Genomic DNA, 24,727 nt, shown 5'->3' with positions numbered 1-24,727 from the left:
TGTAGTTACATCATTGTGGTTTTAATTTGTATTTCTCTAATTTGTATTTCCCTAATCTTGGTTTCAAGACTTTTTTTGTTTTTTGCTTTTGGAAGTTTGATTTTGATGTGTCTTGGTGAAAATTTGTGGGTTTATGCCTTTTGTCAAACTTGTGGAATTTTCAGGCACTATTTCTTTGAGTATTTTTTCAAATCCCACACTTTTCCTCCTTTCCTGGGACTGAATTTAGATATTTTGTAACATGAATTTAGATATTTTGTTATTGTTCCTCAGATCTCTGAGGCTTTTTTGGGGGCAGGGGTCTATTTTCTACCTGTTCTTCAGACCAGGTAATTCCACTGATTTGTTTCTGTATTGACTGATTGTTTCCTATGTCATCTCCAATAAGTCTATCTGAGAGGTTTTTATTTTGGTTATTGTATTTTTCAGTTCTATATTTTCCATTTGGTTCATTTTAATCTTGTCTGTTTCTTTGCAAACATTTTCTATTTTTTTCCATTTGTTTCAAGAAAGTTCATAATTGTTCATTTTTTATTGAAGTATTTTTATGATGACTGCTTTAAAAGTCTTGTCAGGTTACTCCTACATCTGAGTCATCTTGGTGTTGTCATATCTTGATTAAATTTTCTCATTCAAGTTGTGACTGTCCTGGTTCTTGGTACAATTGAGTGATTTTTAAATTGTATTCTGGACATGTTGGGTATTATGTTGTGAGGCTATGGGTCTTAATCGTATTAGCAGGAAGTCACCCCTTTTGTTGTAGTGCACAGGTGTGAGTGGAGAGGGAAGTTTACCACCATGCAGCGAAAGCAGGGTGCCAACCTGCATCACCTCACAGGTGCCAGGTGGGGGTGATAGTTCAGCTCCTTGCTATGCTCCACTGACACTAGTATTGGAGTGTAGGGGAGTTGAGTTCTGGCTAGCACTGCCTCTTACTACCTTGTTCCTCCTTGTTGCTGTCAGGTTGGGTTGAAAATTCAGCTCCCTCCTGGCTCGGCTGATGCCACCCCAGAAAACGTAGGAGATCCATTTATACCATCTCTTACCACCTCACTGCCCCTGGGTGAGGGTGGCACTTCAGCCTCCTGCTCTGCCCTTGTTGACACCAACTCCATGGATGAATCAGAGGACTGATTCGTATTGTTGCTGCCACGTAGAAATCACGTGATGTTAAAAGGTCCAGCTCTCCACCTTAGCCTCACCAATGGCCATGCGGAGGGGCAGGGCGGTTTATCCATTGGTGTGTGGCTGGAGGAGGGCTACTATGGTAAGAAGGTTTCTGTTCCACGAGGCCACCCTCTACCTTTGGATAGAGGGAGCAGGCTTTTCTTAGGGTGTGCCAGGTTCCAGGGTGTTCACGGTTGCAGGTTGCAGCCTTCTCTGGCACTCTGGGATAAGTGAGAGGCAAAAAAACCCCCCATGGACTCATTGCCATGTTGTTCAAGTCCAGAGGTCCCTAGCCAGTCCACTTCTTTCCACCTTTCAGAATCTTCCTATGTTTGTTTGTGGTGCTACATCCAGGGTTTTTTAGTTGTAAGAGGAGGAATAGGAAGGAATTAGTGAATTCCTACTTGTCTGGAACTGGAAGTCTGAGTATACTTTTAAAGTGAGGTGTTGATGAACTGACTAAAGAACTTTAAAAAATGTACCAAATCATCACAATATTAATTTTTTTAAAAAGGGCTAAAAAAAAGCAGTGATTCTTCATTCTACTCTTGTTCGAGGTCTGGCAGTACTCATTGCTACTGCCACAAGAAAATGCTGGAACATGTCTATATCACGTTTGAGCTATTGTTTCTAAATGCTGGCCCCTGAACTGGCTGTACCAGAATGGCCCAGGGAAGTTTATTAATACTACATACCCCTGTGTCCAACTTTTGGAGGTTCTAATGCAGTAGATGCATGGTATGCTGAAGCATATATATTTTTGAGTTTTCTAGGTGATTTTGATATATGCTGATTCAGAACGTCTAACATCCCATACATCCCATGTGGTGTTAAGCATTTATATGTCAAACAGTGTTTACAAGTTAACTATATTTTATTTCTGTGCCAAGAAATCATTATTTTTTTAAATTTAATTTAATTATTTTAATACAGCAGGTTCTTATTAGTTATCTATTTTATACATATTAGTGCACATATGTCAATCCCCAAGAAATCATTCTTAATATCACACTACATCTTACTCATCTCTGTATCCTACATACCCAGCACAGGACTTAAAACTCAATAAATATTTGTTGAGTGAACTAAAGAAGCATAATTCAGATTTTTTGGTTAAATAATGATAACAGTATTGGAGCATGAGATAATTTAAACAAACCTAAATATATTAGACCAGTGTTACTGAAAGTGTGGTCCTCAGACTCGTGTTGTCTGTGAGCTATTTGAACTGGTCTATAACAATTTAATTACAGAAATTGAGAGTAAACATTTGGAAACTTTTAGAATAGATCTCCACAGTTCTATTAACCTAGTAAAAAATTGGGGTTTGGGCTTCCCTGGTGGCGCGGTGGTTGGGAGTCCGCCTGCCGATGCGGGGGACGAGGGTTCGTGCCCCGGTCCGGGAGGATCCCACATGCCACGGAGCGGCTGGGCCCATGAGCCATGGCCGCTGAGCCTGCGCGTCTGAAGCCTGTGCTCCGCAACGGGAGAGGCCACAACAGTGAGGGCCCCGCGTACCGCAAAAGAAACAAAAAATTGGTACGCGGGCCTCTCACTGTTGTGGCCTCTCCCGTTGCGGAGCACAGGCTCTGGACGCGCAGGCTCAGCGGCCATGGCTCACGGGCCTAGCCACTCCGCGGCATGTGGGATCTTCCCGTACCGGAGCACGAACTCGTGTCCCCTGCATCAGCAGGTGGACTCTCAACCACTGCGCCACCAGGGAAGCCCCATCTTAACCATTTTTAAGTGCACGGTTCAGTGGCATTTAACTACATTCACATTGTGCAACCATTACCACCATCCATCTCCAGAACTCTTTTCACCTTGTAAAACTGAATCTCCATACCCATTAAATAACTACTCCCTATTCCCCCACCCCTGGCAACCACTATCTGGCTTGTACTTTGCATGTCTTTTTTTTTTTTCATTTCATTTTTCTAGCAATTCATCTTTATTTTATTTCATAAATGTGTTAGTCTATAACAGATTAGAAATTAAAAGAAACAAAAATTGGTCCTTCACCACATGAACGCTCTGTGTTAGACTATTCAAATTATACTTACCAGTGGTACTGTCTGCAGAGCATAAGTGTTGCCTCGGATCACCCTTCTGTCATACATTATGTTTCCGTAATGCATAGGTTCTTCAGCTCTGTAAAAAAGCAAATTCTAAATAGTGACTGTAATAGAGTATTGGTATCTATGAAGTCAATTCATTTTTTAAAATTGAAGTTTACTTGATTTACAGTGTTGTGTTAGTTTCAGGTGTACAGCAAAGTGATTCAATTATACATATATATATGTATTTTTTCAGATTCTTTTCCATTATAAGGTATTACAAGATATTGAATGTAGTTCCCTGTGCTATATAGTAGGTCCTTGTTGTTTATCTATTTTATATATAGTAATGTGTATCTGTTAACCCCAAATTCCCAATTTATTCCTCTCCCCCATTTCCCCTTTGGTAATCATAAGTTTGTTATCTATGTCTGTGAGTCTATTTCTGTTTTGCTAATAAATTCAATTATATCACTTCTTTAGATTCCACATATAAGTGATGTCATATTTGTCTTTCTCTGTCTGAAGTCAACTTATTTTTAATAGGATTTAGAAATGAAAATATTTTCATTGAAGATGAAAATATTTTAATTGATTTTTTTTTTTTAGCACAGTCCATAAGGTAAGGAGACAAATGGCTGCCATTTATGGAATGTTTATTATAAAGCCAGGCGCTTCACAGATATTATTTATTGCTCACAATAAGCTTCCAGTTGGGAATGATGGTTGCCATTGGACTGAAGAGGAAGTAGACCCAGCAAGGAATCCGACCGAGGTTACCTAGCTAGTGAGAGGAGGAGCTAGATTTAGGATGTAAATCTGTTAGGCTACTTAACAAACCTGAAAAGAGCCCCGGTGAAATGGGGCTTGCTCTAAAGGACTGAAAAAATTTTGATTCCAGAATTGAAAAGTTACATTAATAGAATCAGGCTTAAAAAATAAGTTAAATTTATTATTGTTCTTTAACCTCAAAGATATTTTAAAATGATACTTTAAAAATATTAATAAAATTTTAACTTCAGAGGTCAGGATGATCAATAGTGAAAAATACACAGCTGATATTTTCATTTGAAATTCTTTAAACGATATGCCATTTGTGGCTATGAAACCAAATAGCGACCTATACCAATAACAGTACTCTCTCAGAAATGATTCTGTTAAGGGTAGTAAATTGCTTGTTTATCACATACTGAAACCACTACTGGATAGCCTGGCATCATATTACTTAAAACCCAGACATGCTTCACTGCTCATCTTACTTGACTCCTGGACAGTGTTCGGCTCAGCCGGCCACTTCCCTGCTGGAGTACTCTCCATCCCAGGCCTCCCTGATACCACCATATTATTCTGAAGGCTCTTCTGCTTTTTCTCTGACTCCTTTCTCAGCCAGGTGTTTGCTAGTTCCCCCCACTGAAGAATTTCCTCATGATTCAGCCTTCTCTTGTCCTGAGTTGACCTCATCCACTCTCAAGGCTTCACTTAATGTCCATATACCTAAAACTCCCAATTTTATCTTTAGCTCAGAACTCTCCTCTGAGCTCCAGACTGTACAGCCAGTTGACATGCCTGATGACATCTCACTCAAATGTCTCAAAGGCAACCTCAAAATTGAACTAATTATCATTTTCCCACTCCAACTTGTTACTTCTGTAGTGCTCTCTATTTCATTAAATGGTACTACTAACCATCCAATTGGTTTAAAAGCCTGGGAGTCATCCATGACTCTTCCCTCTTCCCCATTTTCTATATCCAGAAAATCCTATTGATTCTACCCCCCCAAATCTTTCTGGCATCCATCCACTGCTCACTGCCACCACTATCGTTTACTGGGACTGTTGCAGAAGTATCTTAGTCTCTTAACTGTGTGGAACAACATTTCTTTCCAACATTTCTATCCACTGTAGCCAGTGATCTTTCAGAAGGGAAAAATCCAAACATAATGGTTACTTGATTAAAGCCTCCTAGTGCTAATTAAAAGTGATAGTGAGGGGCTTCCCTGGTGGCGCAGTGGTTGAGAGTCCGCCTGCTGATGCAGGGGATGCGGGTTCGTGCCCCGGTCCGGGAGGATCACACATGCCGCGGAGCGGCTGGGCCCGTGAGCTGTGGCCGCTGGGCCTGCGCGTCCGGAGCCTGTGCTCCGCAATGGGAGAGGCCGCAGCGGTGAGAGGCCCGCGTACCACAAAAAAAAAAAAAAAAAAAAGTGATAGCGAGGATAAATTTTGGTTTTGTTTTTATGATATCAAAGACAAAAAGAAAAAAAATCCATAACACCTATTGCTGGAGAGGATGTGGGAAAAAGGATACGTTTAAACATTTCTGGAGGAAAGATATTTTGTTCCATCTGTCTGTATTAAAAAAACACATGACTTAACAATCCCACCCTGGGAATCTGCCTCATAGATATAAAAAAGCCAGTACATAAGGCTATTTACTGAAACTTCCTTCTTTGTGGTAAAAACTTGAAGTGAACTGAATATCTATCAATAGTGGAGAATTTTAATAACATATGGTATCAGGGGATATCATGCTGCTATTAAAAATAATTGGAGGAATTTCCACAAAGAATTAAGTGAGTGAAGGAAGATGTTGAGAATTGTGTATGCTACCATTGCTATGAAGTAAAGCCCTTGTAGCTGTGTATGTGTATGTATATATTTATACACGTGTACATAAACATGTGAGCCTGGAGAAAAGTACAAAAGTATTCATTCAAAGTCATTAACATGGTTTGGGGGCAGGGGAGGGAGAGTAGGTTTGCAAGGGAAGGGGCTGGGGAATTAGGCTGTACTAAGAAAACCCACAGGTATGAGTGATAGGATAATTATTAAAAGATTAGATATGTATGTGCATGTATACATAAAAAATTAGGGAAAAAAGGAATTAGAGCTTATAAAATGGGGGGGGGAGCCAAATGCAGATTAATATTTGTAGTATGATTCTACTTTGGAAATAAACCTTCTATACATATGTGCATATGCTCCTGTATGTGTGAACAAGCAAGGAGGCGTGGAAGAATAAGATTTTTTTTAAATTTATTTATTTTGGCTGCATTGGGTCTTCTTTGCTGTGCGCGGGCTTTCTCTAGTTGTGGCGAGTGGGGGCTACTCTTCGTTGTGGTGTGCGGGCTTCTCATTGCGGTGGCTTCTCTTGCTGCGGAGCACGGGCTCTAGGCGGGCAGGCTTCAGTAGTTGTGGTGTGTGGGCTCAGTAGTTGTGGCTCACGGGCTCTAGAGTGCAGGCTCAGTAGTTGTGGCGCACGGGCTTACCTGCTCTGCGGCATGTGGGATCTTCCCGGACCAGGGGAAGATCGAACCCATGTCCCCTGCATTGGCAGGCGGATTCTTAACCACTGCACCACCAGGGAAGCCCAAGATTGTTAAATTTGGTTACAACAAGAAAGTGGGAGTAGAGGTCGGTGGGAGATAATTAACTCTGCCTTTATTCCCCCTTATTTTGTATTCTTCATTTGCTTCAACAAGCATATATTACTTTTATAAATTGAAAATCACCAATAAGGATAATTTTAAACTGAAAAATCAAAGACATAATATAAAAGAACTCCTTCCAAAGGCTTGAATCAACAGATTACTTGAATATACCAATCAACTAACTCTATAAAAAAAAGAAATTGTTCCTAATGAACAACCATTGATTCTTATTTCAACTGTTGGTGTGATTTAATAGGAAGGATTTGTAAGCAACCACGTAAAGGCACCAGGAAGTATTTCTCAAAGGAGTCCCTTTTAAAATTGAATCCTTTTATAATATAAATAATTTAAATTTAAATTTTCTTGTTTTGGCTTTCTTAAAGTGGTAGACATTTCTTATAAAAGAACTCTTGGGCTTTCCTGGTGGCACAGTGGTTGAGAGTCCGCCTGCCGATGCAGGAGACACAGGTTAGTGCCCCAGTATGGGAAGATCCCACATGCCGCAGAGCGGCTAGGCCCGTGAGCCATGGCCGCTGAGCCTGCGCGTCCAGAGCCTGTGCTCCGCAACGGGAGAGGCCACAACAGTGAGACGCCCGCGTACAGCAAAAAGAGAAAAAAAAGAAAAAAAAAGAAGTCTTTATTGTCAGAATAAGATAATTATGAATTTAGACTCTGTTTGAAATAAGCATCAAGAGCTACACTGCTCCTGTTCAGTCATTAATTCAACAATTTGTGTTGAGTGCTATGTGTCAGGCAGAGTCTTAAGTGAACAAAAGTCACAAAGGTTCCTGCTTGCATGGAGCCTGAATTCTTGGAAAGTTCTGCTGATTCCAAAATTTGAGGCTTATGGCAAGAATTTTAAGAGAACCATAACATTTAACGCCCTTTCCAAATATGGATATTTGAATATTTGCAAATACTGATGAATGTAAAAGTACAATTTGGGGTCCAGCATGTTAGGATAACCTGATTCCTGTCCAAAGACTGCTGTGGAAACAGCTTTAGTTGGCTCCCATTTTGGACACGCTATTGTGTGTGACACCTTTTTTTTTTTTTTGCCGTACGCGGGCCTCTCACTGTTGTGGCCTCTCCCGTTGCAGAGCACAGGCTCCGGACGCGCAGGCTCAGCGGCCATGGCTCACAGGCCCAGCCGCTCCGCGGCATGTGGGATCCTCCCGGACCGGGGCACGAACCCATGTTCCCTGCATCGGCAGGTGGACTCTCAACCACTGCGCCACCAGGGAAGCCCTGTGTGACACATTTTTACCTCAGTTTCTTCATTTGCATAATGGAGTTATAGACCAAGTTCACAGCACTGGGGACTACGTAAGAAAATGTCTGTAAATGCCCCTAGAAGGTGCTTGCATGGCACATAGTCACCCAACAGTAAACATCACTTGACTCAAACTTAGTGAAATAAGTCGGTTCCGTCCACATGTTATCAATCATGCCAGCATCATCATCATCAGTAAGAGTTAACTAATGCCCTTTCTTGCTTCAGTTCTCCACACCACGGGAGAGTTCTTTAGGGGAGGAAATTTTATATTTCGCAGAGTGTAGAGAAGGGAAAGCAGCATAGGCAGGTTTTGCCAGGGCGAAGGGGCCAGGACCCCGCGGCCCCGGGACGTGGGGCGGTGGGGGTGGAGACCACAGAGGAGTTGGTTGGCTCACTCACCGCTGCATCTGGTCGTCCCGGTAACGGCGGCGCCGGCAAGGCAGGGCCCGGGGCCGGCTGGTGTAGGTGTAGGTGGCCATGGCCGGAGAGGCGCGGTCCGTCAACGTGCAGGCCACGCCCAGGGTCAGACCGCTTCGCTTTCGGTGAAGCTTGGCTTCGAAGCAGGTGGCCACGAAAGTGTCTTGGGAGCCGGAGAGGTGCACGTAGTGCCAAGGACAGGGATTCCGCGGCGCAAGGAGAGGCGGCAAGAAGCGAAGCGGGCGGGACGAGAAGTTGCCAGGGCAGGAGGTGGGAGCTACACTCGGCTTACTCGGTGCAGCACTGAGCCCGCCGGTTGCCCGGCAACCCAGCGTTCCGGCTGGAAGCGGGACCTCAGGGAAGTTCCTGCTGGCGGGTTTCGGGGGAAGACCAGTGCGCCGGGGCACTTCCGGCCCTTGACTCCGCCCACCAAAGTCTACCTTGTAGATGCACCTGCGCGTGAAAGAGCCGGGCATGGCGGACCCCTGCGGAGGCTTGAGGAGGACGGCGGCGGTCCCCGGCCTCACTTTTGAGTGTGGCTTTGCGGGGCCTGTGTTGGCGCCGTTCTCGCAGGCCTCGTTTCTCGGGGGCCGCCCTCGGCTGCTTCTCCCGGCACTGACGCCGCGCCTTTACTTCGGGCTGTCCACCTACGGTCGCACACGCGTGGCACCCGGGCTCCTAGCTCTGTTACGTGCCAGGGCCGGGCCAGGGCTTCCCTGGTGTCTCCCAGCACCGCCACCTCTCCCGCCCCAGGGGCCGCCTGCTGCCGTCCTCCGCAGCTGGTCTGCATTTTCCGCCTTCTCTGCTTACCGCTCTGTTGCTACTCCTACAAGGGACCCTCGGACACACAGAGCGTAAAGGCCTGCACCACCGACGTCTCATTTTGGGAAAGGGTGGGCACTTTCTTGAGTCTTTTAGGCCCCCTTTGCCCTGAAAAATGAAGCATCATGGGGTGAGTCTACCCTTAGAAACGCAATGGATTGGTTTTAGTACTGGCAATGTAAAAATATTGGTTTGTGTAAGTGAAGTTTAAGCATTCCTGAGCGATCGGTTATTTGCACTTGCGTTTGCGTTCTTCAATTCAGTTAAGTGCTGTGTGGATTTAAATCCAGGTTCTGCAACGTACTAGCCCTGTAACCTCTGGTAAGGTAATGTTTTTGTGCTTCATCTTGCTAATTTGCAAAATAGGGGTAATAGAATTTATCTCTTAAGAGTTTGTCATGAGGATTAAAAGAGTTAAGAGTAAAATACGTAGAACTGTATCTGGTAAATGATAAGGCATTCTATTAAGATCGAGATCCCTCCTGTGCTTTGAAGCTTATGGTCTAAAGCAGATGTAGGCATTGTATAAACACTAACATAAAGGTATATGGTAAATGCTAGAGGTAAAAACACTGGGTGAAGATCTTAGGTCTGATCTCTTAATTTTGAGGTGGTTTCTGAATGGGCCAAAGGAGAAAGTGACATTTAAATTGTGTTTGATGTGCGTAGAAACAGATGGACTAGAAATGGGGGGCTAGAGAAAGAAACGAGTTAAAGATCACTCTAAGGGTTTTGATTAAATGTTGGGCATTGTATAGAAAAAAATGCAGAGATGCTCTGGCTTATGTTGTTTTTCTTCAGAGGACTTAATGTTATTCAACTGGCAGAGTTGACATTTAATAAAGGATTCAGGCTTTGGGAGGACTGATCGATTTCTGGTTTGCCCTTATTCCAGACCATAGGCCTTTAAGAATCTCAACAGAAAACCTAGCATTTTAACAGGTCCCCATCTTGGGGGACCTTGAACTCTGTAAGTTTGTATTCCCAGCTCTGTGAGATTGTGGAAAGGTCTACTTAGCTTTTTGACCACTTAGCACCTGCTTGGTATCTTGATTTCTAGTGCCCTTGCAGCTTAGAATTAACCAAATGTCTCAAGGATAAAAGGATAATAGTCAAGCACATTGTCCGATTTACTGCTCTGTGGTCCTGCTATCTCTGGGGTTTTGTCCCTTCAAGACCTGTCTAAAGTTCTCAACTTTAACTTTTATCTTCCCAGATCTGAAAGACTCCTGACACTTCTGGGTCACTGCTTTCTGCTTGCACTAAGTGCTGTGCTCAGAAACTCAGTAAATGCCCCAGGAGAAAAAGCAATGTATTGCTATGTATTTTTCTTCTCCCTGGGATCCCAATCCCTTATGTCCTCACTGGCTTGGTTGCTCTCCAGTGCCTTCAAATCACCTGTGTGATTTTTGTTTTGTTTTGCTTTTTCAGATTTTCTTGGTTTTTGTTTTACTCTTATCCTTTGGTTTTATTTTTCTTTTCAGCAACAGATATTCCTAATTCCTGTAGAAGTGTTGGTTTGATTCAAGCTACTAAGTCATAGCTAGAAGTTATGCCAAGAATGACGTTTCCGTTTACTGATACAGGGAACACTGGGAAGGAACAGATTTGGGGGGCAGCATTGGAAGCTCAGTTTTGGGCACATTAAGCTTGAGAGACATGTTAGTCATCTGAACGTAGAGATGTTGAGTAGGAGTTGGATATGGGAGTCTAGGGTTTCAGGGGATTGGTCCAGAGTAGAGATGTGGATTTTTGACTCAATAGCATATAGGTGGCCTAAAGCCATGAGACTTGATGAGATTATCAAGGGAGTATAGAGAGATGAGCCTTGAGCATATTTAGAGGTTGGAAAGTTAAGGAATAAGCAAAGGAGACTGAAAAAGGTGATCAGAGAGATGGAGGAAATTGCAGACGGTTTGGTCACCTGGGAGTCGAGTGATGAAGGTGTTTCAAGGAGAAGGGAGTAGTCAGCGATGTCTGATCCTATTCAGAAGTTAAGCAAGATGTGAACATTGGATCTAGCAACATAGAAGTGATCTGGGAAATTACACCTTCAGTAGAGTTATGGAGAAGAAATGTCAGTTATAATGGATTCAGAAGAGAATGGGAGGAGAGAAATTTGTGACTCAAGGAGGTTTGCCACAAAGGAAAAGAAGGAACTAAGGTAGCTAGAAGGAAGTTGGGTCAAGAGAAGGTTTTCTATTTTTTAATGGGACAATTAACTGTATATATGTTTATTTAAAGGAGTGATTCAGTAGAGAGGGCAGAATGGATGATGTAGGAGAGAGAGGGAATGGATGTAAGGATGTAGGCTTTCTGCTAAGAAGGGATGGGCTCTTACCCACAAGTAGAGGGATTGGCCTGTCTAGAAGCATGGACAGTTCATCCATAGCATTGGAGAAAAGGTAGGTATATGATCACAGATTCAGGTAGATTGGTAATACAGATGGTCCCCAACTACAGTAGTTCGACTTATGATTTTTTGACTTTACAATGTTGTGAAAGCAATAGCATCCAGTAGAAACCTTACTTTGAATTTTGAATTTAGATCTCTTCCCAGTCTAGCAGTATGTGGGACCATCCTCTCTCATGATGCTGGGCAGAGACGGTGACCCACAGCTCCCTGTGAGGCATGATAGGAGAGTCAACAACTGATACAATTACAACCATTCTGTTTTTTACTTCCAGTAAGGTGTTCCACAAATTACATGAAGTTCTCAATACTTTATTGTAAAATAGGCTTTGTGTTAGATGGTTTTGCCCAACTGTAGGCTAATGTAAATGTTCTGAGCACGTTTAAGGTAGGCTAGGATAAGCTGTGATGTTTGTTAGGTTATGCATTTTCGACTTATGATATTTTCAACTTACGATGGGTTTCTTGAGTCATAACCCCATTGTAAGTCGAGGAGGATCATAATTTTAAAACCCCTTAACAATTCATGGAGGTTTCTGATATAGCAGGCGCTATGCTAAGCACTTTGCATACATGATTTCATACAATGACCCTTTGAGGTTAGTTGTCATATTGTTTCTATTTAACTTACAAGGAAATTGAAGCTTAAGGATGTTAATGTAACCAAAGTGATACAGCAAGTAAGTGACCGAACCAAGATTTAAACCCTTATCTGTCTGACTCTAGAACCTGTGCACTAACATATCAGCTTACAGTGGTTGTTCTCTTCCCATCCCTCCACCTCTTTTGCTGTGTATCTCTCTCTCTCTCTCTCTCAATATATATATACATATATATATATATATATGTATATATATATGTATATATATCTCCCAAATAATCACCAAGTCGTGCCCATTTTACCTCCTAAATGCTTCTTGATTCTGAGTCCTCTTCTTTGCATTCTTACTATTCTTACCAGCCTTTGACGAGACCCACAGCCTAAGTTGTATCTTCTGTGCAACCAGAGAATGGTCCAGCTGATCGTGCTGTTCCCTCCTCAAATATTTCTGTCACCACTTTGCCCTATGAGTTCAAACTCCTTAAACATGCTGAGCCTTCACTGTCTGGTTACTGCCTGTTTTTCCAGTCTCAAATATTGTTAGACTCTCCATAGTCCTCAAGCAATTTCTATCTTTTTCTTATCAAGTGATATTCATAATGATGTGTTGACATGTTTGCCTCCACAACTAGGCCATGAATTCCTTGAGGGTAGGGATTGTATCCTATTTGTGTTTGTAATGTTTGTCTATAATAGTTTGTTGAGTGAATGTGTGAATGAATGAATGAATAGCACAGTTGTATAGTTTTTCCAAGGAAAAGAAAAGGAAGCATCTTATCCTTTTAGAGTTTTAAAAAAAATGAGTGAATGGCTGTGGTTTCTGAAATTTTCTGAGCATAGGTAAGAGAATGCAAGAGAGAACTTATGACAGTTCATTATTCAAGACACATCAAGCACCTTCCTTGTACCAGACACTTAGTGAGAGCTAGGGATAGGTAGAGGCAGATAACAGGTAAGTAAACCAAAATAGAAAGAGGAAAATTTGGGGGGAATGATAAAAGCTGTGATGGAAACAAAGCAGGGTGTTATGATAAGGAGTGCCTTAGCAGCTGCTTTAGATTAGCTCGAAGAAGGTAATACTTACCTTGAGACCCGTATGACATAAGAAGGAAGCAACCACATGGAGTTTGGGGGACAGCAGCACAGGCAGAGGGGAGGAGCTGGTGCACGGTCCTGTCCTGAAGGCGGAAGAGAGCTTGGCAGTGAGTTTTTAGAGGTGGTAAGGAGTCAAAGCCCGTTAGGGCCTTGTAGGATGGGAGAGGACTTTGGATTATGGGGAGCTGTTCAAAGGTTTTAAGGTGGGGGGATGACCCGATCTGAGTTAGCGGGTACAAAGGTCACCCATCGCTCTGTGAAGAAAGGATTGTAAGAGGCAAGGGTACGAAATGAGTCAGGAAGGCATTGCAGGTTAGAGAGAGGGTGTGGCTTGAGTCAGGGTGATGGCAGGAAAGGTGGAGAGAAGGGGTGCATTGGGGATACTTTGGAGAATGAATTTACGTAACTTACTGATGGATTAGATGGAGGGGAGGAATAAAGGAGCAAAGGGTGACTGCTAAGTTTTTGGCTTGAGCAAAATGACGTGATAATCATGTCATTTACAGAGACGCAGCCAACTAGGTGGAAGGAGTAGGAAATCAGGAGTTCTGTTTTGGGCATGCTCATTCTGAAATGCTTTGGGCATCAAATGGATGTGTCACGGGAGTAGGCTAGAGATGTGAGCCTGGAGTTTGGTGGAAAGGTTGGGGCTAGAGATAAGAATTTGGTACTCATGAACATTTAGAGGTTTTAGAGACTTTAGAAGTTAAAAAGAAACAGTGTGGTCTTGCTGAAACCAAAAGTTTCAGGACTGGTGGGGTCAGCCTGCTCAAATATGAGAAGTTAAGTAAGATGAGAACTGAGAAGTAACCATTGGGTTTGCCAACATGGAAGTTGTCTGTGAACTTGACAAAAATAGCAGTTTCCCTGAAGTGGTGGGAACTGAGCCCAAGTGGAACAAGGGGAGGACAGTTTTAGTTGTGAGAAGCAGAGTCTACAACCATAGATTACTCTTTCCAGAAGTTTTGCTATTGTCTTAACTACTTAGTGAAGGGCATAAGGCCTTTGGACAAGTCTCTCAACTGAAAATGGATGGTAGTAGCTCACAAATTAATGTGTTTTTGCCACAGGGTGTCACTAATTCTTTATTATCTTCTCTTAAGTAAAATTATTGCAGCACAAGCATACCTTGTATTAAGGAAATACTGTTTTTTTTTTTAAAAAAATCACATTTACAAAATAGGCCAATTAGAAGGTAGCTGTTTACACTGGGGAAAGGTTTCCTTTCAAGAGCCAGTCTCTCTAGAATATTGAACATCTGTGCACAGGCCTAAAGGGACACATTGAACATGAGGCTGGGAATCAGAGGGCCAGGATTCTGGACTTAGAGCACTGGATTGAGAGTTAGAAGACTGGGGTGCAACTCCAGTTTTGCACTCACTAGCTGTGTGACCTCAGACAAAATTTAAATGATCCTTTGTCTTATTGATTTTTTTATCTTTCATTATTATTTTAAAATAACAGAGTAGAGGCTACTTTACCCATCTCACCCAATTATTTTTACACGTCAAAAGAGATGTGTATGGGCTTCCCTTGTGGCACAGTGGTTGGGAGTCCGCCTGCCGATGCAGGGGACACGGGTTTGTGCCCCGGTCCGGGAAGATCCCACATGCCGCAGAGCGGCTGGGCCCGTGAGCCATGGCCGCTGAGCCTGCGCGTCCGGAGCCTGTGCTCCGCAACAGGAGAGGACACAACAGTGAGAGGCCCACGTACCGCAAAAAAAAAAAAAAAAAAGATGTGTATAACAGAGATGCTCAGAAAATGGTGAAGTGCAATGTAAATACAAGATTTAAAACAATTTTTATAAAAATCATTTATGCCCAACTTTATAGCCATGTAGGCATAACGTTAGGCAGTTATATTAGTGAAGACTCCTGACGGCAAATGGTAGAAACCCAGTTTGAACTTGCTTGGCAAGCGGGGTATGTTTTGATGTTTCTAAGGGCAGTTCATGTGACTTCCAGAATGGCAGCACTGCGGGGATGGGAGGGCTTCGGGCGTCACTGGAATCAGGGATTTGACTGGCAGCAATGTGGGCACCCCTACTTTCCTCTTTCCTTCTGTATGATGTCTTTATCTCTTTGGTTCCAGCTTGCTTCCTCCACCTAATAGGGAACATGTTGATATTATGAAGGTTGTGGGACATCCACATGACAGCAGCCCGTAGGTTGAGAAGACAGAGCTGGAGAAGTAGATGCTATAAATTACCTGGATTTTGGTGACGAGAATGTGAATTTCAAATTTATGAAAGCCATTGTCAATACTGACTTTCAAATTAAAAAAAATAAAACCACATGTTCTGAAACAGTCTAGTATCTTTGGGTCTGCATGTCTTTATTTAAAAAAATTAGACAGTCTTTCATTATTATCTTCAATAAGTTCATATTATAAAGAGTTAAGATAACGGGATCAGTGTACCCAATTTAAAGAAATCAGAGTTTTTTCTAAATTACCAAAAAAAGAGGTATAATTTTTTAAAAAGAAATCTTCATTTTAAACATTTCAGAATGGTATTCTTTTAAAAGGCATTCTGATCTGGAATATATGTTAATTAAAACCTATTTTTACATAACTCTTCAGGAACATATGTATCACAATTTTATGAGGTGTATTTGCTAGTCATGTATGATGTATTTAATTTCTTTTAAACCCCCCCAAGTATGCCAATTCCTTTTAACCAAAAAATCTTAAAAAGAACTATTACTGAAGTTTTCCCCTGCATATACATTAATTAATCAAAAGTCACTTTAGTTATCCATGAGATTTTATCTGAAAATAAATTCTGAGCTGAATTCCCTTAGCAGAAGCAGAAGCAGAAGCAAGTTTTATAAACGTTCTTATATTGAATGGATGGAATCTCTCTTCCCAGCCCTGAGATTATATTGAAATCCAGGAAATGCAGACACTAGCACTTAAGTCCCCTGTTTTGAGGGAAACATCTCAAAAGCAGAGACCATTCCCTTTCCTGGGGGACTGGTGTCTCCCTGCTCTCCATACAGCTCACGCAAACATTGACAACATTGGTAGAACTGTGCTTTATTGTATATATGCCCCAGCTGTTTATGAATATTGTTAAATATTTAGATCTCTATAAGAAACTCTAATACAACATAGGGCATAACTAGGTCTTCTAAACTGTGTTCAAGGATATTTCCTGAAATTATAACATCCTTGTCCCTGAGATTTGTTTTAAAAGGACAGGGTTAGGGACTCTTGGTTTAAAATGGCATTGACTGAAGTGAGAATTTCTTCCAAGTACTAGCTACATATCTGTGGCAGCAGTGATAGGGTTTGTCCATTTCTGTTTAGAAGAGCGCAGTAGAGGTAAGCAAGGGGCAGAGGGTAGGAGTTGTGCATAGCAGTGTGTTTCAGCTTGAGAAGGAGATTTAAAATGCACCCAGGTAGACAACGAGTGAGCCCGGGGGGCAGTTATGATGCTGTTTGTTGGCAGTTATGATGCTGTTTGTTTGTCTGGATTTATTCCCTTTTGCCGGAAGGTAAGAGTGAGGAGGAAGAGGAGAAACAGGGAGCTTCTGGAAAAAGTGCTGTCAGACAGGGGAAAGGAAATATGTATTTGGACAGTCAGAGGAAGACGCATCTCTAGAAGTGAGACAGTTTGGCATCCCTAAAGACATTGGCACCACCCATGAATAAAAGCAGGAAGCCACAAGAGAAAGAATACTTGAAAGACAATTAGATGCGATTGAAAGGGAGTGATATTATAGGCAAAAATACTTTCTGAATGCCAGGGATTGTGCTGGGGGGCTGAGATTAGGATGATGAATAAAATTGCCATGGTTCTTGCCCTCACGACTCTAGTGGGGTAACCAGGGGAACAGAAACTTCCAATCCTGTGTGATATGAGTGATAACAGGGTGGGACAGGGTGCAATAGAAGCACGAGGACCCCTAACCCATGCTGGGGGTCATGGCAGGCTTCTTGTGTGTGACATGATGCTGGAGATCAGGCCGTATGAAATTGTAGGAGTTTGCCAGATGAAATGAGGGGGAAAGAATACCAGGTGTGAAGCCCAAGAGGTGAGAGAATGCCTAGAATTTTGAGGATCTGAGCGCTCAATGTGTCTGAATCAGAATATGAGGCAGGGGGTATTAAAAATATGTGATTAAAAGGAGATGAAACCTGCAGTTACAGAATTCAAATCCACATTATGGAGAATGTTGTTGAACATCAAATCAGTGATTTAAAGAACCATCCTGAGAAATGTTCCCAGAACTAGAGGAAAGGATTAAAATATTGACCCAGCATGGGAGATGATAGGTATTGATATATAGGAGAGCAGATAACAATTCAACCTAAAATATAGGTCCCATATTCCTATGGGACCATAGAAGTAACAACAAAAGATGTAATTTAACAAGTGTTCCCTGAGTTGAAAAAGTACTTGAATACACAGATCAAGATGGCTCTCCACAATCCAAGAAAAACTAATGGCAACATTTTTATACTACAGGGATATAGAAAACAGATCTTACGAGCATTCAGGCAAAAAGAAGCAAATTACCTTGCAAGAATGAAAATCCCACTGACCTTAGGCTTTTCTGCAACAAGATCAGAAGACAATTTAACAACATCTAATAGAGTTTTCAGGGAAAATGTTGGGAACAACCTCACCCTCAAAAATTCCATTATTTTTCAAGACAATAGCATTTACTTGCAGACTTGCAAAGCCTTGCACTATAGACCATCCTGTCCCTCATTAAAAAATACTCACAAAAGAGCAGTCAAAATGAAGAACTCGGTAATGAGGAAATTATGATTCACAATGACTTACGAGACCAACCTTACTCACTTTGGACCAAAATACAGCTACTTGGTTGACCTCCATGTGGTCTGGTCGGTTCTGGGGACTGAGGGTGAAGCTTGGCCTGCAGAACTTCCCTGAGCTATTCCTCCTGAGGCAACTCTCACGTCCCAGAAAATGTATTTCTTGCCTCACATGCTTTGCCCCTTGTTTCAGAAGGAATGTCATGTTTGATGACCGCTTAAAACTGATATGGTTTCCAACGTCTGCTAATATTGGCTTAGCTACTTACCTGGTTGAGATACAATGTCGAGAAGAAATAAATGCTCCCCTTTTCTCAGAACAGAGTCATGTAGCTTATTGATCATTTTCATGTCCAAGATCTTGCGGTTCTTTTAACTGGGCAAGACTAGTAAACTGTGTATTAGCAGCCGTTGAGTCCTGAATCTTCGCCTTATCTCATCTGGGACTTGTGAATGTCCCTGTGTTACCTATGGTTGGAACCAGCATGTTCATTATATACATATGATGCTGACGTTTAGAAATGTAGCCTATCTCTTTTTCTATTTCTTACAAAAAATCTCAGAAGCAGATACACAATTTATCATTTCCTTTTGATCAAGGAAGTTAGTGACTCATTTCAGTAAGACAGATATTCTTAAAGGCACAGAAAAAAACCTGAAAATCATAACATTTCTAGTTACTATTGCTGCGTAACTAGTTCCCCCAGAAATGAGTGGCTTCAGTAATAACCATTGTCTCATGCTCCCAGATTTTGTGGGTCAGGAATTGGAACAGGATGCAGTGGGGATGGTTTGTCTTTACTCCGTGAGGCCTGGGACCTCAGCTAGTAAGACTCAAACTGGGGATGACTTGACAGCTAGGGGCTGGAAACATCTGGAAGCTCTTCCACTCTTCTGTCTGGTGCCTGGGTTGTGATGACTTGAATACTAGGACCACTGAGCAAAATAGTTGCTAACTTGCCGAGACTCAAGGAAAGGGGACATAGATCCCACTTTCAATGGGAGGAGTGTCAAAAAATTTGTGGCTCTATTTTAGAAACTACCTGATAATAAATTGCTAACATTGGTTTTCTTTGGCTCACAGGTTTTGGAATGGTGCTATGGGTTGAATTGTGTCTCCCCACAAATTCATCTGTTAAAGTCCTAACCTTCAGTACTTTGGAAATAGGGTCTTTGCAGATACAATTAGTTTATTTAGAATGATGTCATACTGGAGTGGGGTGGGCTCCTAGTCCAACATGATTGGGGTCCTTTTAAGAAGGGGAGTTTGAACACAACCCCCCCCCCCACACACACAGGGAGAAACCCTGTGAAGCTAAAGACAGAGATTGGTATGGTGCTGCTACAAGCCAAGGGATGCCAAAGACTTCCAGGGAGCTACCAGAAGCTAGGGGAGAGGACTGGAATAGACTCCTTCACAGCCCTCAGAAGAAACCAACCTGAGTAACACCATGAACACCATGATCTTGGACTTCTAGCCTCTGCAACTATGAGACAATAAACTCCTGGTATTTAAGCCAATCGATTTGTTACAGCAGCCCTAGAAAACTAACACAGATAGTTTTTAGTTTCTTTATACTTTTCAATATTTTTCATATTTTTGACAAGGAACATATGTTTCTTTAAAAGTGAGGGAAATAGATTTATTTAATATAATAATTTCAATTTCTAGGTTCCATAAAACATGGAAATATACTTTGGTTGTATCTGGGTAATGCAACTATAGGTAATTTTTAAAAAAATTCCTTCTACTTCTCTATACTGAAAATGGTTTCTATCATAAGTGTGTGTCATTTTATTATGGGAGGGAAAAGAGACCGCAGGAAGCAGCCATTGAAAGTAGAAAGAGTAAGGGCTTCAGGGAGATGACCCTGGGTCCTGCTCTGCTACTTAGTAATTCTGAGCCTGTTTCCTAATCTGAACATGGGAGGACTATTTCTCAGTGTTGCTGTGAGATGTCAATGAACGGACACATCTGAAATCACCTAACCTGGTGCCTCATAAGCTTCGCCTTCACTCTCTACAGTTTAACTGACAACCTCCATGACTGTGATTATGGTGGTGGGTGGAGGACTGAGGTAATTTAAGAGCTCATGCATGATTTTCCCTGATGGTTAGTGGGAGACTAAGGGCGTGAAAAGCTAGGGAGCCTAGAGGTGGCTTTTACTGTGAAGCGGAGGCCGCTTGAGCTAATAGTCTCTACTTACCCAGCTCCCTCCTAAGGTTTTGGGAAGGGTCAAGGTCAAAAATGGATCAAATGGTCATGTGGCTTTGAAAAAATCTGCAAAAGGTATTTTAACTGCAATCAGTTAGGACTTGCGGTGTCCTTCCACTCTGACCCTCTGCCCCGACCCCCAGCCACTTGGATGGCCTTGGAGTGGCCATGGGGATTTGGGGCCTGGGCTAAGGGAAAGTTGACTTATGGATACATTTAATTTGGGTTCAGTGAGATGTATTTATGTGGTTTGCAGTCACCTCCTTGAATATGTAAGCTGTTAATAGCTAATCTGGGGTACAAGGGTCTTGCAGAGGTATTCCCACTGGCCACTGTGCCTACTCACCCAGCTTTTGAGACGAATAAGAACACATATAAGGGGCTTTCCTAGTGGCGCCATGGCTAAGAATATGCCTGCCAATGCAGGGGACACGGGTTCAAGCCCTGATTCAGGAAGATCCCACATGCTGCAGAGAGACTAAGCGCTTGCGCCACCTCAATGAGAAGTCCGCACACTGCAACGAAGACCCAATGCAGCCAAAAATAAATAAATTTAAAATATATATATATAATATGTTTAAAAAAACACATGTAAGAACACTTTTTACAGAGCCTAGCACTGACGCAGTATGTGCGTACTGGAGGAGAAAAAAGGTTTGAGATATATGGAGCCAGAAAGTTGCCTGTGGGAAACATTTCCAGATTTTACAGCTTCTATATGAAAGAAACTTGATAGAAATTTCTCCAAGTTTGACAACAGTCTTAAAAATTTAAATGACATTACCAATAATGAGTTAAGAAGCTGGAAAAATTATTCTAAACTATTAATGTTGACGAGAACACGATTTTAATCAGGTAAGCTAAAAAAAATCAGGTATAAGTTTTATTCTTTCTACACAAAATGTTACAAAATCTTTATAGGAAGAAGTGATTTAAAAGGGTATGTGGAGGGGCTTCCCTGGTGGCGCAGTGGCTGAGAATCTGCCTGCTAATGCAGGGGACATGGGTTCGAGCCCTGGTCTAGGAGGATCCCACATGTCGCGGAGCAACTGGGCCTGTGAGCCACAACTACTGAGCCTGCGTGTCTGGAGCCTGTGCTCCGCGGCAAGAGAGGCTGCGACAGTGAGAGGCCTGCACACCGCGATGAAGAGTGGCCCCCGCTTGCCACAACTAGAGAAAGCCCTCACACAGAAACGAAGACGCAACACAGCAAAAATAAATTAATTAATTAATAAACTCCCACCACCCCCCCAAAAAAAGGGTATGTGGAAAAAATCTTATTAAAAAGTGATTAAGAAACTACAATGAGGTATCACCTCACACCAGTCAGAATGGCCATCATCAAAAAATCTACAAACGATAGATGGAGAGGGTGTGGAGAAAAGGGAACCCTCCTGCACTGTTGGTGGGAATGTAAATTGATACAGCCACTGTGAAGAACAATATGGAGGTTCCTTAAAAAACTAAAAATAGAACTACCATATGACCTGGCAATCCCACTACTGGACATATACCCTGAGGAAACCATAATTCAAAAAGAGTCATGTACCACAGTATTCATTGCAGCTCTATTTACAATAGCCAGGACATGGAAGCAACCTAAGTGTCCATCGACAGATGAATGGATAAAGAAGATGTGGCACATATATACAATGGAATATTAGCCATAAAAAGAAAAGAAATTGAGTTATTTGTAGTGAGGTGGATGGACTGAGAGTCTCTCATACAGAGTGAAGTAAGTCAGAAAGAGAAAGACAAATACTGTATGCTAACACGTATATGTGGAATCTTAAAAAAAAAAAAAGGTTCTGAAGAACCTAGGGGCAGGACAGGAATAAAGACGCAGACATAGAGAATGAACTTGACATGGGGAGGGGGAAGGGTAAGCTGGGACGAACTGAGAGAGTGGCATGGACATATATACACTACCAAATGTAAACAGATAGCTAGTGGGAAGCAGCCGCATAGCACAGGGAGATCAGCTCGGTGCTCTGTGACCACCCAGAGGGGTGGGATAGGGAGGGCGGGAGGGAGACACAAGAGGGAGGAGATATGGGGATATAAGTATATGTATAGCTGATTCACTTTGTTATAAAGCAATTATACTTCAATAAAGATGTTTAAAAAGGTGATTAAAAAGTGTATGCAGAAAAAGCATTAATGAAATGTGTAGAGGTTGTTAATCAAAATACTAATATTTGAGGGGGGATTTTATTGTCAAACCACTGTTTCATTAAATTTATAACTTCTCTAATATGAACATTAAATTTATAATTTGTGATTTGTTCCTCTATATAAATATTTGTATTCATTTTAAAGTTTGTATTTGTAAGTTTGCATCCTTTTTCTCCAAGATGACAGAAGGCCCCTCACTACCTGGGTCTGGCTTAAAAGAGCCCAAGTTTCAGATTAATCCTTGTTCTTCTGCAAAGTTTACTTGAATCTGATGCTAATATTTAGCATTGTAGCTTCTGCTTTTCCATTTCCTACAGCAGAACTGAAAATTGGAGGAGCTATTTACCGATCATTTCCTTTTGATCTAAAAGGTTTCAGTGGCTCTGTCTAGTAAGAGTTTGAGGATGCTGTTCACCTAGTCAGAGTAAAACCATGACTCAGAGTGTGAGAAAATGGCTCTCATCTTCCCAGGAAGCTTTAAATATAAAAACATGTTGTGCTTTTGAATAAAAAGTACAATTTAAAGCCAGTGGATGGAAATTTCTTGTAAGAAGATATCAGAACCCTCTCACTCTTCCTATTCTTAAAAATAAGAGTTATTTTTGTCACAGGAGCTGAGACCTGAATACATTTTTGGATATGAATTTGGCAGATTGTGATAAGGCCCATGAGTCTGTACATCTTTCCTTGGGGCAGCCCCTCCAGTACCCCCCTTTTGCACCCACTGTGCTTGGGTGTCTTGCTGTTTGAAAACACAGGAAAAATGGACTTGCATAATAAAATTACTTTTGCACATATATGATTTTAATTTAAAGCCAGGAACTACTCTGTTGTTTTAAAAATATTTCAGGTCTGTGAAGCTCTATTACAGATTTATTACAGATTTATTTATAGCAGATTTATTACAGAAAGAACATAAAACCAGTATCCAGCCTCGAGTATGGTCCTCAACCCCCATGCTGGTATGGAGAAAAAGAGCGCGTCTTCAGAATATCCATGTTCAAATGCCAACTTCATTATGGGGCAAGTTACTAAATTTTCTCATCTATAAAACATAGATATTAATATTCACCCAGAAAGTTGTGAGAATTAAATGAAACAGAGGTAAAACTTTTAAAAAAACCTTTCCCATCTAGTCCCCTGGCACCAAGAAGGGCTAAGTAAATGCTTAAAGGAAAAGAAAGATAAAGAGTTTGGGATCTAGAATATAGCAGAAAAGAAGGATCAAAGGAAAAGGATTAAATCATCGAGCCCTTGAAGTTGATGAATATTGAAGGAAGTTGTAGAAAGATGAGTGATTATAGTTTGGAGAAATTCTACTAAGATGTAAGCAGATAAATTATGTGTAAGGAACCACTGTTAGATTTTCTTGCTTGAATTAAAGTTTTCACATTCATTTATTTGTTTGTTCTTTCATTAACTCAACAAACATGTAACGAACATTATAACATATGCCAGGAAGGTTTTTAGGACGGGGAATACAAAGAGAAACGCAACCCGTTTTTGCCCTCAGAGAAGTTACAGTCTACATGGGGGAGAGTAACGTGACAAAAATAAGGACTTTAAAATGTGGGGTACGGAAGAGGAAGGATCAGTTTTACATCAGAAAGGAGGCGGGCTCAGCGAGGGCTTCATGGCAGAGGTGATTCTTGAGACGAGAAAGTGTCTGCACAGCTGAGGAGGTGAGGAGGGTGGACGGTGTAGAGCGCAGGCAGAGGAGCCGGAGTGAACAAAGGCACAGGCATGAATCAGCTTTGCACGCGTGTGGGAGGGGCAGGTGGGGTGATGGCAAGCGGTGCAGGGGCGCCTGGAGCCGTGGGCTGGAGAAAGAGGCAGGGTCAGATGGTGGAGAGCCTCACCCGCTATGCTTTGTGGCAGGGCCATGAGGGGCCCCATGAGCGGGTAACGACAGTGGCAATGGAGGGGACTCCAAGAGCAAAGAGACCACCTCTAGTGGGCCAGGCAGGAGAGAGGAATGTGAAGGTTTTGATAAACACGATGAAGTGAGGTTTGAAAGGTGAGGCTTCCCATCACTGCTCGCTGTATCAGTTGCAGGGGGAGCACAACTGAGGCGTCGAGCACAAAACTGAGCACAAAATTAAGCACAAAACTGAGCACTTCTGCCCGGAAGACAGCCTCTCCGATCTCTCTAAGGGATGGCTCCCAAGAGGTAAGGGAGGAGCCAGGATATAGAGGAGTTTTTGCAAGAAAGACCAGGTATTCAGAACATCAAAAGATTACTGTTGATTAAAGAAAACATGCTTTTCTATATATGGG

General features: G+C 42.1%; 1 protein-coding gene across 1 annotated transcript in view; it reads right to left on the bottom strand.

The window, feature by feature from the left end:
• The window catches only part of RSPH3 (radial spoke head 3), a 35,309-nt gene extending 10,963 nt beyond the window's left edge, over positions 1-24,346 (bottom strand). The window contains 4 exon segments of the mRNA XM_007461775.1: positions 3,231-3,318; positions 8,327-8,829; positions 8,831-8,991; positions 24,310-24,346. Coding sequence (XP_007461837.1) covers positions 3,231-3,318; positions 8,327-8,829; positions 8,831-8,991; positions 24,310-24,346 — 789 coding nt within the window.
• Positions 24,347-24,727: the final 381 nt, after the last annotated feature.

Source organism: Lipotes vexillifer, unplaced genomic scaffold (assembly GCF_000442215.2).
Source record: "Lipotes vexillifer unplaced genomic scaffold, Lipotes_vexillifer_v1.1 scaffold1594, whole genome shotgun sequence".
NCBI classification, from domain to species: Eukaryota; Metazoa; Chordata; class Mammalia; order Artiodactyla; family Lipotidae; genus Lipotes; species Lipotes vexillifer.
This window is presented reverse-complemented; position numbering and strand designations above follow the sequence as displayed.